At 42.5% G+C, this 17049-nt stretch overlaps 2 protein-coding genes and 1 long non-coding RNA gene across 5 annotated transcripts in view; 2 read left to right on the top strand and 1 right to left on the bottom strand.

The window, feature by feature from the left end:
• Positions 1-1240: 1240 nt before the first annotated feature.
• ENPP4 (ectonucleotide pyrophosphatase/phosphodiesterase 4) lies at positions 1241-9348 on the bottom strand. Of its 2 annotated transcripts, none has more exons than XM_027672647.1 (4): positions 9210-9348; positions 6641-7499; positions 5545-5715; positions 1241-2470 (listed from the first exon to the last, which is right to left on the bottom strand). In XM_027672647.1, exons 2-4 carry the CDS (start codon positions 7455-7457, stop codon positions 2106-2108), a joined length of 1353 nt encoding a protein of 450 aa, XP_027528448.1. In that variant the 5' UTR covers positions 7458-7499; positions 9210-9348; the 3' UTR covers positions 1241-2105. The 2 variants fall into 2 exon arrangements, with proteins under 2 accessions (XP_027528448.1, XP_027528447.1); XM_027672646.1 differs by having other exon boundaries at positions 9225-9330.
• A 767-nt stretch (positions 9349-10115) lies between these two features.
• Positions 10116-15551, top strand: LOC113961943. Of its 2 annotated transcripts, XR_003532409.1 has the most exons (4): positions 10116-11226; positions 13552-13812; positions 14601-14712; positions 15146-15551. It is a non-coding gene; the product is annotated as an uncharacterized LOC113961943 (long non-coding RNA). The 2 variants fall into 2 exon arrangements; XR_003532408.1 differs by having other exon boundaries at positions 14601-15551.
• A 210-nt stretch (positions 15552-15761) lies between these two features.
• The window catches only part of CLIC5 (chloride intracellular channel 5), a 78406-nt gene continuing 77118 nt past the window's right edge, over positions 15762-17049 (top strand). The window contains exon 1 of the mRNA XM_027672648.1: positions 15762-16675. The gene's annotated coding sequence lies outside the window, so the exon portion shown is untranslated. The remainder of the gene's footprint in view (positions 16676-17049) is intronic.

Raw genomic sequence — 17049 nt, 5'->3', positions numbered from 1 at the left:
GGCAGAGAAGGGGGAGAACAGAGTGGAGCAAATACTGTGCTATATCAGGTTTAGCTTCCAGCAAAAAAACACCAGAACTCACATGTAGAGACCATACAGTTTGGTCTGACCAAGTCTGCTGGGAAGATTAATTCAGTCTAGTCAAGCCTTTCCAAACACAGAAGATGCAAAGCATATCCCAATAATTCCACCACCTTCTGAGGATCCCAGCCTGTATCAGCAGAATTATGAGAACCTAACAAACAACTTTCTCCAATGTCCTCCCTTTTACAGCATATCCAAGCCTGGGTCCTACCCTGCAAAACATTCCCTTTGTAGTTACTCATTAACTCGACCTCTTGGTGCCTGTAATTAATTAGTTTAAACTTCAGGCAGGATGGGAAAGTGACTGTGCTCAGTCCAGCTACTGCTCTAGGATAGCAACAGATTAAAATCCAGGACCCTGTCAGCAACAGAACAGATTTTTCAAGGGGCCTGAGCCTCTTTCAAGTTCAGATTAATCCAGCATAAAGCATTAATAAGTAGTAACTAGTAATTTAAGAAGGGGGGGAAACCAGAACCAGTTAGGTTTTGGTTTGTGTTTTTAATCAGTACAACAGAATACCCAGAGAGGAAGTCACAAAGTAGTAAAGCTTCCACACATTTCTAAAACTCCATGTATTTTTTTCTGTGGACAGTTAGAAGCAGTCCTTCCCCTTCCCTCCAAAGTCCCTGTCCCCTCCCTGCCGGATCACTAAAAGGCAGTCTGGGGCCAATACCAAACTGCACTGAATTGGAGCTTATGAAAGAGAAACAACATTGCACACTACCATGTACCTCTGTCACTTCAAATTATTTTTTAAAACCATCAGACTTGTAGGAAAAGGACTCGGTAACCATAGGTCTCTTTTGGGTTAGCATTAACAATTTAACCTCACATCCTCTCCTCACTGAAAGATAAGTTATCATTTAAGGCTTTCTACATCAAATTTTAATGTCAAGGTTCAACCTGACCATTAACAAGGAATCAAGAGTTTCAATTAGGAGAACCATTAGCACTGGTCTTCACCAGAAATTTGCATCTATACATCTCAAATGCTATAGAGTATTTATTTTTTTGAGATAAGAGCTGTTAACTTTTCCCTTTAAATTTCCAGGGTTTAAAATAAGAGTTTGGAAGACTTGTTTGATGACTCCACATCAAACTTTCCATTGTTGCCTTTTAGCATGACAGCCTTCAAAAGACAAATATCAGCTGGTGCACAGGGCAGAACCACCTTTATTACAAAAACACCTTCAGCAGAGTTTACACCTGAGAAACTTTCCACAGGACTTAGAAGCATTAATTTTACACGTACAGCCCATGAAACTGGGTAATTCAAAGATTCTCAGATTAAACTGACATCCTTGAGATAAGGCAGCAGCACAACTGGAACTGGAACTGTGGATCTAAGTCACTCACAGACACGTGGCCAGAAATGTCAGAGCCACCTGTCCAGTGTTGTAACTGCTGAACCACATGGTTTATTGCTCAAAATAGAAGTGATATGCACCAATTCTTTTCTCACTGACTTCCATTTTCTTTCTCAGCAATTTCATGTCATATTGCTGCCTTAGGGTGGAAACAAAAGTCTTGAATCTTCCCTATACCCTCTATCCCCAAATTAAATGGCAAACCAGAACATACTCTGCAAACAAAACTAACTTCTAGCTCTCATAAAAAAGATCTTCTCTCCAACACAGGTACAAGAACACTAAAATAAGTCAATATTAATTTAAATTTAATACAAAAAAGCAATTATCATTTACAAATATTAAAATTCACTTAGTCTATCCTGCCTAGTCATACTCTGGAATTTCATTCTGAAAATGCTCAAAGGCTTGAATGAAAAACTAAGCATCTTTATTTTGTTAAGCATCTCTTACAGTGAAAAGCCACCAGTTCACTGTTTTGTTCTGAAAATATTTTTACAGGACACTAGTCAGGCAGCACACAAACGAGTCAGCAAGGTCTGGCCGTACAGTATTTTACGTAGATAAAGTGCATCACAGAATGCCATCCAGTGCAAGTTCAAACTGTTTTCCTGAAATCACAATGTAGCAAGTGAGGCTGGGCTCCCTCTGTGCTATCCAATTAAAGGTTCATCGTCATCACTTTGTAACTGCAGTCGGGCAAAGGGCCGTGGCGGAACGACTCTGTTCTTGGAGATGACTATGATGCAGGTGAAAGTACTCAAGATCACGAACGCCCCAATAACTATCCCAATAGCTTCGGGAATGTTGATGCACCACTGGTCAGCCAGAAGGCACTTGGTGTTTCCCAAAGTGCCGTTGTTGGGCTGTGGTGTCAGCCCCAGGATGTGGCACATCATGGGGTAGATGTCCACATTGTTGATGGAGCTGTGCGTGTATCCGCGGCGGAAGGCGGGACCGCGCGCAGCCAGGAATGGGTGCATGCTGGGGAGAGCGTTGTCGTAGCCGTGGTCACCCACTGCAGGGAGCAAAAGGTAACAGTTAACACTACAGGGTCTGTCTGCACCTTGTATTCCTCTCCCTCTCTCTCTCCCCCACCCCCAAAAGTATGTATTTTAACCAAAGGCTAATGCCGAACATAAATGCGCATGTCAGATCAAGCACTGAAGGAACCCAGAGTTCCTTCCCCAAACCCCAGAAGACTCTTCCAATACCAGTCCTCAGCTATGGTTCTCCCTCTCATTATCTCTTTTATTTCAGTCCTTAACATTTCCAGCTTCACCCCTTCCCATTCCTCATGCCAAAGCTGTAAAAGGAGGTTGCCACTCCACCATGAGTCTGTAGCTGGAATGGAAATTTTTACCTCTCAGATATTTGGAAAGTCATCTCTCACTTGCATAGCAGACACTTTAATTACTTCTTAAAAGCCAAGCACCCTTCCCTTGATAGTGTTTGGTTTGAACATATTAAGTACCCTCAAATCCCGTTTATCAGATTAGGTACTTCAGGTGAAGGGACACACAAAGAGTCAAAATCAAATAAACAGTCAAAGGATCACTGTGCCTCTGACAGGCAAACAACAAAACCTTTGTGGCTACAAAGTCAGCAGTATTTGGACATTTAGTAGGTTAGCAGGTTTTTAAGATAAAATATAAAGAGCTAAAAAGCAGCCATAGTCAAATTTCCTAACAACATTCCTGAAAAACCTGTCCAAGATGCCAGAAGTTTTTCACAGCACACTCAGCTGTGAGAGTATGTGAGTATGTGAGTGACTGCATTTGAGTCCATTTCTTAGTAACAATTGATAGTCGCCTTGGGTGCTTCACTGAAGTTTCTGATGCAAAATGTCCAGATTCTGACTGATTAGGTCACACCACTTAACTGAACTTCCACTAGTCCTTTTTAACGTTTTCTACCATTCTGTTTGTTACCACAGAGGTATTACTGCACCGCATCTTGTTTAACACAATACTGTGTTTCTTGATTTTTTTCCCCTCTTTTGCTACTCGATTGCTTTGAGCAGAGCTCTTTCAAGTCCTCCTCCAATGAGGTTCCCAGTCTTTCACTCTGAAGTTGGATTCTGGTGTGAGGTGTTGGTACACGTGGCATTCACTTTGTCCATGAAAACAGTAAGCCTTAATCATAGAATCATAGAATAGGTAGGGTTGGAAGAGACCTCCAAGATCATCAAGTCCAACCCCTGATCCAACTCCAATTACTATATCATGGCACTAAGGGCCACGTCCAATCTCTTTTTAAAAACCTCCAGGGATGGTGAATCCACCACCTCTCTGGGTAGGCCGTTCCAATGCCTGATAACCCTCTCTGTAAAGAATTTCTTCCTAACATCTAACCTAAACCTCCCCTGGCAGAGCTTGAGCCCATGTCCCCTTGTCCTATTGTTGGTTGCCCGGGAGAAGAGACCAACCCCCGCCTGGCTATAACCTCCCTTCAGGTAGTTGAAGAGAGTGATGAGGTCGCCTCTAAGCCTTCTCTTCTCCAGACTAAACAATCCCAGCTCCCTCAGCCTCTCCTCATAGGACTTGTGCTCAAGTCCCTTCACCAGCCTCGTTGCTCTTCTCTGGACCTGCTCCAGCACCTCAATGTCCTTCCTGAACTGAGGGGCCCAGAGCTGAACACAATACTCAAGGTGTGGCCTCACCAATGCAGAGTACAGGGGAAGGATCACTTCCCTGCTCCTGCTGGCCACACTGTTCCTGGCTTTTAGGCTAAAACCTCCCGTGCCTAATTCTGGGAAGCCTTGGCTAACAAAATTGATTTGAAAAGGGATTCACTTCAGCTAATACAATGCTGTTCCTTATAAATATACAGTTATTAACTATTTTAGGTACATGAAAATTGAATCTAACCAGAAACAAGAGACCTCTAATAGAGAACACCTGTGCTACATATTGTCAGTTTGAAGATAATTGTAGCAAACCTGTGGGGAAATTTAAATGTAAACACATCTTGCATTAAAATCAGTACTTTTGGACAAATAATGAGAACACCTGAACTTAAATGTGCAAAGAGCAGACAGAAAGAACAGCCAAACTGGATGAAAACTGGAGTTTCCACCACCCAGCACCCTGTCTCTGACAGCAGTCATACAGGGAGTCTGGGGAGTATCCAGCAGGGATATCCCTGACACACCAGCCAGCCCGGAGCTGCTGGCTGCTCAGAAACTTCCTGGAAGCTGGTACCTTTTTACTTAATTTCTATTAATGGATTTTTCTTCCAAGAATCTGTCCAATCCCTTTCTGAACATGTGTATATGCATATATATATATATATATCTGCACACACACACACACAGAGCCCTCATCTACAACAGAATTACAGGCTGAATTATCTCATTATTACAACGATGAAATCTATATGGAATTTCTTCTTTGAGATATACTTTCATGTGACTGTTGGATTTTTTTCAGTAAATTATACATGCCCCTTGCCTGCATGTGGAACACCTGGAAAAATACATACACATACACACACACATATATATATGTAATTTGCCTTTCATCAGGAAGCATCCAGCAGGAAGAAAGTACACAGCTTAGCAGTGCACTGAGAAGTAACATCTGTTTTGGGATTTGTCTTTCAAACATGCTATTTGATGCCCCCAACAGGAAGAACTCTGGCTTCTTTCACCATTATTGTTGTGTTCCTATTATTTGTTGTACTTCCTACCATTCATTTTTGTTTCCTAGTACTGCAACATTAAATGTTGCATCTTGCATGCCTCAATTTATGCACCCCTATATATATGTATTTTACATACAATAAAAAGTTAAACCACACTCTAGGGAAAGCTTGAGACAGACTAACCTGCCTAAGATAATAGCCTGAAGTACAGTTTTAAGAGTTAAATTGAACATGACAAAGTGTTTCAGCCAAGAGAATATCCCCATCTCTTAAAACACTCCAGGCTCAGGCTGAGAATGTTCTAGAAGACACTGAGCTGTTCCTAAATGTGCACAGTGCCAGAACTCCACTTGCTAAAGGAGAACCATCTTGCAGCTGGCTGGAATAGAAACAAAGCAGTTTACCAACATAAACCACAGAGAGCACCAAAGAGGAAAACACACTTACACTTGGAAAGTGACTCGTTCTGTACAATTGTCCAGCCTTCGTCTGCAACCAGAATTATGGGTTGGATTCTCTTGTTATGACTATAATGAAATCTGTCTGGAATTTCTTCTTTGAGATACACTTTCATGTGACTATTGCAATTTTTCAGTAAGTTATACACATCTTCTTTGTCTGCCAAGAAAAGAAACTGCATGTGAAACACCTGGACATTAACTCCTGTTTATTACAATTATCTGTCATTAAACCTAAGATCCATTATTTCAAAACAATAATATTTTAAAAGACACATAGAAAACGATTTTTTCATGTCCCTCACGAAAGCAACATATGTCAGGGTGGATTTTACTATCTGCTTTAATTTTAAATCAGACACATCACAGCTGTGGCTTTGGACCTACTATTCAACTTACCCTTTGGGCTGGCAGGGCAATATTCAAGCAGAGAAATCAAGAGAAAACAGTCACCTCTCCTAGTAGTCAATATCTTATCCAATGAAGTAAATATTAATTTTTTTTTTTACTGTATGAATCACTCTGTTCATTAGTCTGGCCACAGCTGTAGAAACTGAGGCCAGCAGAGCCATGACTTTAGACATGCCTGTTGGGAACTACTCCGAGATACAAAAATTGAATTTACAGCATGAAACCTGAAGTTTCACTCTCAGAAACAGAACTGGGAAAATGATCAAAGTTGGGTTTAGATTTTCACTTTGAAATTTACATTTTTTTATTCTGACTTAACATGTGGGTTTATTTCATGCTCACCTTGAATTACAACTGCATAGACTAAGTGAGCAACAAGAGAGCAAATGTGCCGATCTAATTTCTCAACTAGATGTACCAGGATCATCCTTATGATGATAACCCATAGTAATTTGACAAGAAACTCTCATTGGCCCACCAATTACCAAAACAAAGTGATTTCTAAATAAACTGACATCTTTCATCTTATTCATAATGCCCAAGTGCTGCAATACGAACTCCACTGGTTTTGCAAAAGATGTGAACAGTCTACCATAGTGTATACTTTTTAGAGGTAAGATAAACAAGATCTAATTCTCAGTGTGTGAATTAAAAAACAGCCAAACAAAACATACTCTGCCTTGGCAGCACTGCAGCAACCGGAGTCTTGTCTATCAGAGTGTAGTTGTTGCGCCCAATGCACTCGTCCAGGATAATCAGCTTCTTTGCAGAGCAGGAGGCCATTCCATGATCACTTGTTATGATGATATTAATAGTGTCCCACAAACCTGATGCCTTCAGTTGATTCATAAGGAAACCAATCCGTTTATCCACTTCTTCCAACACTCTGCGCATGTTCTGGGTGTCGTCTGGGCCGTACTTGTGCCCACTTGCATCCGGTTCTTCCCAGTATAACACAGCAAAACTGACCACTGGGTTGGAGCTGTTCAGCCACGCAACAAGCTTCTCCACTCTCTCCTCAAACTTCACTGAGAAGTTGTACTTCATAAAGAACTGAGGGGTCGTATCGTTAATTTTTACATCGGTACCAGGCCACATGGCAGCAGCACTTGCTCCCTTTCCCTGCTGTTGGTTTGTTACCCAAATTGGAACTGCCTCATCCCACCAGAAGGGATCTGAATCATTGAACTGGGAAAACTTTTTCTTGGCATCTGCATCATACATGTCATTAGCCACAATGCCATGGCTTTCCTCGTATAAACCCGTTACTATGGTGTAATGGTTTGGGAAAGTTTTGGTGATAAAAGAATTCATGACTTGTTTTACAAGCACACCATCCTCAATGAACTCCTGAAGATGAGGAAGCTTATAGGTTTCCAAGTAATCAGCCCTGAAGCCATCAAAGGACACGAGGAGTAACCTGGAATCACCAGCTGAGCAAGCACAACAGGCAAGTATTCCAGCAAAAAGTAACATTAACATTGAGCTCATTGTTGAGGCTTCAAAGTACCTCCAGCAGGTAATCAGATGCACCTGAAAAATTTAAAAAGATAAGACATGTAACCAAAATACTTGTACTGGAACCAGTTTAACTAGCTATACATTATGTACATCTTCCTTTTAGAGGGTAACTCCAAAATAATCAGTCTAAATAACCACTCAAGGCAACCATGGATTTCCCTACTGACTTCAGAGGTTTCTCACACTGTCATAGTTTTTCATATATTAAAACAAATGAGCAATAAGATTTTTTTCATTATAGACTAAATGAAAGGAAGAATTATTTTCTCTTTTGAGTAGTTATTCCATTGTTCTGTGTGTCTTATTACAATTCTACATCCCAAGACAGACAATCAGTATTTTTCCTCATATTCAAGCCACATGCTCCTGAACAATTCCAGCCCCACATTTAAGAGTCCTCTGCAGCTCTAAATTCTTATTACACATCCCTGCTCAGACCAGAATTCTGTTTCCTACTGTAATTATAACTTCTCTTTTTCATCCTGCCTTTCCTTTTACAGTTTCCACCATCTCAAGCTGCTGGAAGACTTCTGAGCCTTTCAACAGTCCTATTAAGTCAATGCTTATTCTATACACAGAACTGCCAGGATTAACTTCTACTCCTTCTTTCATTCTAAGCTCCTGTACACCTACCATAACAGTATTTAAACCTGGCTTTTATGTATCATATTTTTCTCTCTTAAAAAAATTTAAAAAATCATCAGTAACCTTAGCTGTGAAACAAGTATTTCTCACCAAGGAATTCATGACTATTATGAATGCAAGGTATGATTAGTAAGCTTTTTTTTCCCCCTAAACTTATTACGTGTGCCTGGAGCACTGTTCAGGAAGGTCCAGAATGATTCTCTCAGTCTTTAAGAAAGAGGAAGCTCCAGGTTTCAAAAAACCTTCTGCAATGCTGTTAGTGTATTTATTTCTCGAGAAGAGCCCCACTTGCTCCAGCAAGGGTCTCCTTTATCTCTTTTGCACAAAGTGGGTGATTAAAGGAGCAGCAGCTGTTTTCCCAGTTTGTAGTAACACTAACTTTTCCCTTAAAACTCCTTAAAACCACAACTGTATTCTTTTAAAGGTATAAGGAGCTTTAATGTTAGCTATAGCTTTAGCCGTGAAGGGGATTCAAAGCACGGGAAATCATTCCTCCTGCCTCCAACAGTTAAAATTTCTTTAGAAGATACAGAAGTTTGAAGAAATGATCGGCAAAAGCAGCGTTAAGGCACCTCCTAGTACAGAGCACTTGGAGCAGGAGCCCCTTTAAAGAAAAAAATAAAAAGGAGACAAGAAAATAGCAACGAAGCAGCGAATCACCCCTTTGATGTTGTCAGGTGCTTTAAAAAGCAGAACCAGAGTTTTCCATAGCGCACTAAAACGCAAAAACACAGCGTTCGCTCCGAAATGCACCAAAGCTGCTCAGCACTTGCGTTTTTTATACAAAAACGTCGCGGTTTAACTAAAAATTAACTCTATCCCAGGCAGAAGCAGCACAACAACCCAGCTGTGGAACTCCGCCAGCGCCAGTGCCACCTGCTCCCGAGCCCCCGCACCTCCCGGCCGCGCTGGGGAGTTGCGCAGCTCGGTCAGGACGGAGCTGTCCCGCCTGCGGAGCGCAGACACCCGGCACCGCCGACCCGACGGGCGCTCTGGGACGGCTCCCCCCACACCCGCGACTGCGCTCCGACCGGGCTCACCGTCCCCACAGCCTCCCGACGCGGGACGCCCCCGTACCCGCCCGGTCCCCACCGTGACGTCCCGCTCCGGCTCCGCTCGGGCCGGATACGCGGAGGCGGCGCCGGAGGTGACCGGGGCGGCTGAGGTGGAGCGGGACGGGGGGGGGTAAGGGGGGGTAGGGGGGATGGAGCGCCTGCGCACCCGCCGCGCCCGCGGCCCCAACCGACACTGGCGGCCCTTGGGGGGGGGGGGCGCGAGCGCTCGTCAGTGCGCGCGGCCTCCGCCCGCTGCGATTGGCTGCGAACCCGCTGGCGGGAGATCTGATTGGCTCCGGCGCGGTGGGCGGGGCGCGGGGAGGCACGGCGGGTGGGGGAGCGGGAAGTGAGGGACGGGCGCCGAGGGGGGTCATGGGGGGGGCGGTCATGGGAAGGAAGGGGGGCGGATTTCCAGTTTCGCGGAATTAATTCGGTTGGAAAAGGCGTCTGAGATAATCTAGTCCAACCATTGACTGGTCACCACCCTGTCAACTACACCATGGCACTAAGTGCAACGTCCAGTCTTCCCATAAACACCTCCAGCGATAGTGACTCCACTACCTCCCTGGGCAGCCCGTTCCAAAGCCTGACGACCGTTTTTGTAAAGAAATTTTTTCCTAATATCCAATCTAAACCTCCCCTGGAAAAACTTGAGGCTCTTTCCTCTTGTCCTGTCGCTTGCTACTTGGGAAAAGAAACTGACTCGCACCTGGTTACATCCTCCTTTCAGGGAGTTGTAGAGAGCGAGAAGGTCTCCCTGAGCCTCTTCCAGGCTGAGCGTCCTCAACTCCCTCAGCTGTTCCTCACACTTGTGCTTCAGTCCCTTCCCCAGCTCCATTGCCCTTGTGTGGACATGCTCCAGGACCTCAATGTCCTTCCTGAATTGAGGGGCCCAGAACTGAACACAGCACTCGAGGTGCATCACCAGTGCCCAGGGGGACAATCACTTCCCTAGTCCTGCTGGTCACACTATTCCTGATACAACCCAGGATGACAGGAGCAGAGCTGAGGGGAGCAGGGCTATGGAATGCAGCTGTCACAAGTTGGGAGATGTGATGGGTTGCAGGGGAGCTCGAGATTTTATGAGGGGCATGTTGTACAGGCTGGAGTGAGGGTCACTTGGGGTACAGGGTGATTCCTGGCTGCCCCATGGCTGAAGGACACTGTGGGGCGAGGCGAGGAGGTGATGGGACGTGGCCCTGGAAGTTCCTGTGTTTTCCCAGCACGCCTATAACCTGTCTCCCGCCTCCTTTGCAGGAGTCACAGCAGCCCCAGGCTGTCACCTTTGTGAGGCAGTGGTGATTGTCAGCATGTCTTCTCCGTGACTCTGTCTCCCTTTTGGTTGCACAGCTCTGAAAGTTGCCTGTTCATATTCTTACACGCATATGACCTTTTTGTGGCCTCCTGTGAAAAAACTGGTTTACCCTAAAACTCAGAATACAGGCAGGAAATGGTGAATGTGTTGTTGAATATACTCTGAGTGCCACCGCAGCTTCTGGAAAAGCAGTGTGTGGTTACAATGGGTTGAGGTCTCTTTTGGTTCCTGGTGTAAGTTTGCTTCATAAATTAAGGCAAATAATTTACATTCCTATGGTTTTCCTTTTTATTATGAGGACAGATTAGTAATTCTGCAAAACCTGTTAAGTTACTGGTGCTGAGTAACAATGAGATCAGCTCTATGTAAAACATCCTTTAATAGCACAGAGCACAAATAATCACTCTATTTTAAATTTCATCCTAAAAACTGAGAAAACGACATGCCTATAGCTTCATGATTGACTGAAGTAGATCTGAATTTCATTCTGTTTATCCTGCTGACAGGTTTATTCTGAATACCATATAGACTTCTCTCTAATGGCTTTCACATATGTATCAGTTAGGCAGGTTGTGCTACCTGCCTGTTCCAGCTGTGAAGTGGTTCTAAAGATGGGGTACAATAGGCTGAATAAAGTGACACGCCTCTGATTCACCTTGATTTATGGAATGTAGTAGGTGTGGCAAAGCACAAGAGTGTGAAAGAGGGAAAAAACCAACTCCAGGTGAGCAAGATAAGACTTCTTGCATCTATTCACGTGTTATGTGTCAGGTTCAAGTCAAGGTCTTTCAGATTTTTTTCCCTTTTTGTTACACTAATTCAGCTTTCTGCATATGCATGTGACAGTTGATCATGTGGAGGAGAGACGTGTTCTTTATGAATTACTTTGTTGTATTGCCTTAAAAATATTTATTACACAGAGTGAACTAGAGCTCAAGGGAATTCATAACAGGTGCAATCTTTTCGCCAATTTCATCAAGTTACGATTGAGTTCTTGTTACAAACTTTGTGCACAGATTCAGAGAAATTTTAAGCATCGAGGCTCTTTTGCCAACCTAGTTTGGCAACATACTCAGCTATTCAGTCCAGAAGGCATGAGTAATCTCGTGTTTACACCTGCTCAGATGCTTTGAAACCTATTTGCAGAATTCACATATTCATGAGCCCAGCCTAACGTGATGTGTCCAATTTGACACATCATGCAGGCAGCATAACATACCAACTCTGGACTCTGAACTGGGCTAGCCAGTATGTATCTACTCATGTATTTAATACAACTCTTCGTTCCATTTACAATGTTTGCCTACAAGACGTGGGTGAGTTATGTCTATACTTATATTAAAAGAAGTAAAACTGGGAACTACCAAGATGTTTGCCTTTCATCACCTTGATCTCTTTCTACATTATATTTCACCCCACATTTGCCTGCAGATCTAAGCATTAGACTGTCCTAAATGCTGCCAGAAGCTGTACAGATTTTTTGCTGGAGTATAATTGAGCACATGCAGCTCAAAAACCATTGCATGCATTTGTTTGTGTCAGTGGAATTTAGTGAATGCCAGGAACTAAAGCGTAGGCAAACTCAAAATATTCTGTGTTTGGTAGGTTTAATAAGCATTTCATTTCTAGATGGAAAACTACACCCTCCTGTTGGCAGTATTGTGAAGGAGAAGCAACTGCAAATTTATTTGAATGAATTAAAATTGAGTTTAAATTTGGATTAATTTAATTGGGATTGTCAGCCTGGAAAAGAAAAGGCTTTGTAGTGACCTAGTTGCAGCCTTCAAGTACCTGAAGGGAGCCTACAAGAAAGGTGGAAAGACACTACTTACAGAAGCATGTAGCAACAGGACAAGAGAGAATGGCTTCAAACTGAGAGTAGGTTTATATTATGAATTAGGAAAAAATTCTTTACTGTGAGATTGGTGAGGCACTGGCACAGGTTGTCCAGACAAGCTGTGGCTGCCCCATCCCTGGAGGTGTTCAAGGCCAGGTGGGATGGGGCTCTGAGCAACCTGGTCTAGTGGAAGGTGTCCCTGCCCATGGCAGGGGGGTTGGAACAGGATGATCTTTAAGGTCCCTTTCAACCCAAACCATTCTGTGATTCTATGATTCTATTAAAACTTGATGTTGCATGTAAATAGTTCAGATACTTGTCTTAAGTGGTTTCTTAAGAAAAAGCAGGGCATTTTCACTACTTAACATCAAACAAGAAATATTTCCTGTATTTCCAATTTCGTTCTCAATTTTATCCATGTGACAGAAATCTCTGTGACCATTTTTGCTCAGTGGTTTTGTAATCTGTCATTTAGCATGTTTTGATGCATCTTTATATAACTGAGATACAAAAAATAGAGGTTTAATGAGACCATAAAAGGGCTGGGTGACTTACAGCTGTTAAACTTTATTAGACACTAAGCTTTTAGTGCCTGTTTAATCCAAAGCATTGCTTGTGTATGGAGGCTATAAACCCAACAGGGCTCTTAACCTTGACGTTTCTCAAACTGTGTGGAAGGAGATCCCTAGGGCTGCATGACAGGCTGATACAGGGGACTCTGCTGCCTCTGCCTTCTTTATTTTGGTTACCAGAGCCTCCACTGCTAACAGGCTTGAAGCTGGGTTGCTGGGCTTCTGATGGGTTGGTTTCAGAGGCAAACAAGGGTGTTGAAATGATGCCAGATTTTAAAGGTGAACAAAAATGTTTTGCTTGGAGCAGTTGGGCAAATAAAAAGTATTGCATAGGCTCTCAGGTATTCTAATGGAGTTTCCAACCATGGGGTTGGAGACCAAACCAAGTAAAGTTTTATAAAAGGAACTGGAAGACCACAAATAAAGGGCTGTGAAACATCCAAGTTGGGAATAATTGTTTAGGCCCCGCAGCAGGTACAGCAGGTTTTCAAATGTCTGTTGGCAACCAAAAAGCTGTCAATAACATGAGATTTGCGTGTTCTGTGCAAAGTAGTTTCCTATTGTTTGTCTAGTGGAGAAGTGTCTGTCTTACAGAATCAAATTTACAGATGTGTTTGCTTTAAATGTGTCTTTTATGCAGTCAGCAGCAAAGGAAAATCTGGGTGAAGGTAAATCAGCATTACTGCAGTGGGGTCCCGGATTCGTGAACCAGCCCCTCAAGCAGAATCTAGGTCACTGTTAGCTGAGCCATAAATGGATTTCTGGAGTCCTGCTTCAAGGATGTGTTGACTCCTGTGTGAAACAGTGTCATGACCAACATCTACTAAACCACCTTCTTCTGAAATGGTTCTTCTGTGTGTTTTGTTTTCCTTGCTACATCACAAATAGAATACAAATAAAGGTATAAAATGTGGGATAAAGGTATTATTCTCATGCTGTTTAGTGCAACATTGTCAGTGAATAAAGCATTACTGTTGATGAACTGTGGAGAGATGAGGTGGTGCTAACAAAACAAGTAAAAGCTGAGGCTGGAAATGATGCAAGAAAGTTTGTTTGCAGTTGATTTCATCCAGGTATTGAGTGCAGCCAGGAGTGAAAACAAAGTGGTGTGATTTTATTGCAAGCCCCTTGTAGTAAATCTGTAAACCATGACCAGTCTGTCTCCCAGAGCCCACAGTGTAGTTTCGATAATGTCCTTGAACTACATGTTGCAAAGCTTTGGCAATTTTTGAGCTTTACAAAGAAAAAAAGTTGGGTTTTTTTGTAAAATCAGCATCCTGAATGGCCAGGAACATTCATGATGTTTGCACTGAGTGCCCTTAAGTGAAATTGAAGGGTCCGATCCTATGGGATGCCAAGATCCCTCAGTTTCTGAGGGACAGTAAAATTTGTTGACCATCATTCATTTTCAGGTTCGGCTGTTTCCAAGAACTCTGAGTGTTTTAACTATTCCTTTTTTTTTTTTGCATCTCTTCTGGCTGGCAAAAGACACTTTAGAGCAAGCAAATGAAGGACCCCAATTTGTTTAGGTTATGAAGAAAGATTTACAGGCTCTTTGCTTAAAGTGTGCAAGTATCTTCATGGAGGACAAATAAAACTGAGGGACTCTTTTAACTAAAGCACTAAAATCATAGCAACTGGAAATGATCTGAGAAATTCCAATAGAAACATGTTGCTGTTTCTAAACAGGGCTGTGAACTACTGAAGCTACTTGTGTCACTGATGGATGAGTTGAAGTTTCTAGGATTGTGGAATGTCTGGAAGACATTCAAGTTATTTGCTTTAATAGAGGTCTACCCAGGTAAAAGGCTTAAGAATCTGTATTAAATAGTGTCATGTGGCTTTTTACCTCAAATTATTAATCTCCGAGCAGATGTGAGGATTGCTGTTTAGGGGTCTGACATTCTTGTTACTTTTCCTTCTTTCCACCCTTCTCTTCCACTCTGGAGGTGAGGGCTAACTGACTTTAGCAATGCAGGAATTTCTTCTGCTTGTCGTTTTAAAATAAGTCCAGGTGGGGATGCTGATTTCTGTCAGGGTGACAGGGTGAAAAGATAAAGTTTCAGTAGTAGCTTCAGTGGTCTCATTTTAACATGCTCTTCCCAACGTGCCAGGGCCCTGACTGTATCTGCTGTCCTTCAGATAAAATCAAGTTGTCTAAGTGAACAACTTAAATACCAATAAATGTCTGTGTGTGTTTGAGCTGCTGAACTGATCTCTGTGTTTCTCTGCAGAGTGAACCTGGCAGTTGTCTACATTCCTAGCGTGAGTTTTGATGTCCATTTGTGGGCTTCTAAATGTAGATGAGTCCCAACTTTGCTGCCTAAACAGACATATCTGTTTAAGGGACCACTGATGACTGGGTTTTGCAGTAATAAAGACCATCTCCAGAGTATACTTAATTTCCTTTGGATGTAATTATTTCCATCTCTTTTTATCACATACTTTGAGGTACCCATTGCTGTCCATTGGACTGTAGAAAGAATCAGTGATTTGCCTACTCTAGGTACTGGACACTAACAGAACTGTAACTTGTGTCTTATGTATGCTAACTGGAGTTGTAGTCATGTCAGCTCTGGGATGTCTTGCTTTAAAAAGATAGAGGTTAGAGTAAAAATGGAAATTCAGTCATAAAGTAAAAAATAAACCTTGAAAACGAGGAGTTCTGTTGTTCATGTTCTTTGTCCCTGTATGAATTTTGCTGCTTGTGGTTTTTGTGGTTCTTCATGTTTCTGCAAAGCCAGTAACCAGTGTTACCAATGGCTCATGCGGGACCTGGATTGCAGAACTAACACCACGAAGTGTTGCTATTACTAACTTCCACATTAAGTCAATGCCTTCTCGATTTGGGAGCAGAGGAATTTAGCAAATGGATGAAATTAGTGATCTCTGCTTTGTTTAGTTATGCTGAGATCTTTTCCTGCTCTCCTGCCTCATACCACCTCTTCCCTCTCACCTCTGTGCAGGACAGAAGTCCCATTGCACTGAGCACATGTGCACACAGCACCTCTATTCAGTTCCTTTGCTGGAGCAGAGCATTTTTGGCTGGGGAATAGGGAGGGAGCAGCACTGGACACAGGGGAGCAGGTCAGGACACCACTGTCCCAGGTCATGGTGTGGGAGCCTCAGCTTGGATCTTGTTTGTTATCCCATAACTTTTGAATTGTAATGCAAAAACTGTTCCATCTTCCCTGAAAATGAAAAGTAAGGGCTGTAAACCAGCGGAGGGTTCATGTAATGTGATGAGAAATGCACCTGATTTTCATCTGGGTAAATTCTTAAGTGTGGTCAGGTTTCCCCTGGGGCCTTATCACTCTGTCACAAGAGTGACATCGGGATCTTGGAGCTGGCTGATATTTTTTTTTTTGGTCTTGGAGTGGGCCAGAGGAAAGAAGGACTTGGGTAATTCACGATAAAGAAATCCACATCAACTGTATTTATTTATTTTTAAATAATACTCATGTTACACTCTTATTCATTGGTTTACTTGTGATATTTTAAACCCTCCAGCAGGTGCTGCTGCATCCTGCAAATGTCATCTTCGTGAAGGGGAAAAAACCCCAGTAGTTTAATTTAACACAACTTTGTTTAGTGCCATGAATATTTCTGTGTTCTCTTTTCTTCCTCAAGCTTTTTACCAGCAGAGTTACTAAGGAGTGAGTTTTTATGATCCCAGCGTATTTAATCCTGCAAGTAAAAAGAGGTTGAAGATCAGTGGGAGTTGCTGATCAAGGTCATGCTCAGAGCAAGTTGAACAGTCACAGGTAGAAATACGTTTGTCCTTCTACAAAAAATGAAGAAATCCAAGTGTTTTCTTAAAAATGTAAAAAAAATTCATTGAAAAAAGTGAAGTTATCTAGTTGGCTCATTTGTTTTCCCAAGTTTCTTGAACTTTAGTGATTTAGGCTCTTGATTTTAAATCAGTCTTATCTCTAGCCTGATCTTGAATGCAAGAATTTTACAATACAGATTACACAACACATTTCAGAATCTCTGATTTAGGATTTCGATGTGAAGAATTGTGTCTGAGTTACATACACAAAATGTAAAAAGTAGATGTGTTTTGTCCTGTTTGCTGATGGACCACTTGTGCCAGGCAGGAATTTGTAGGTAGGAATAATTGAAATTAGACCTTCAA

Source organism: Neopelma chrysocephalum, unplaced genomic scaffold (assembly GCF_003984885.1).
Source record: "Neopelma chrysocephalum unplaced genomic scaffold, ASM398488v2 Primary Assembly neopelma1_97517, whole genome shotgun sequence".
Lineage (NCBI taxonomy): Eukaryota > Metazoa > Chordata > Aves > Passeriformes > Pipridae > Neopelma > Neopelma chrysocephalum.
Note: the sequence above shows the minus strand (reverse complement) of the source record. Positions and strands in the feature narration are given on the sequence as shown.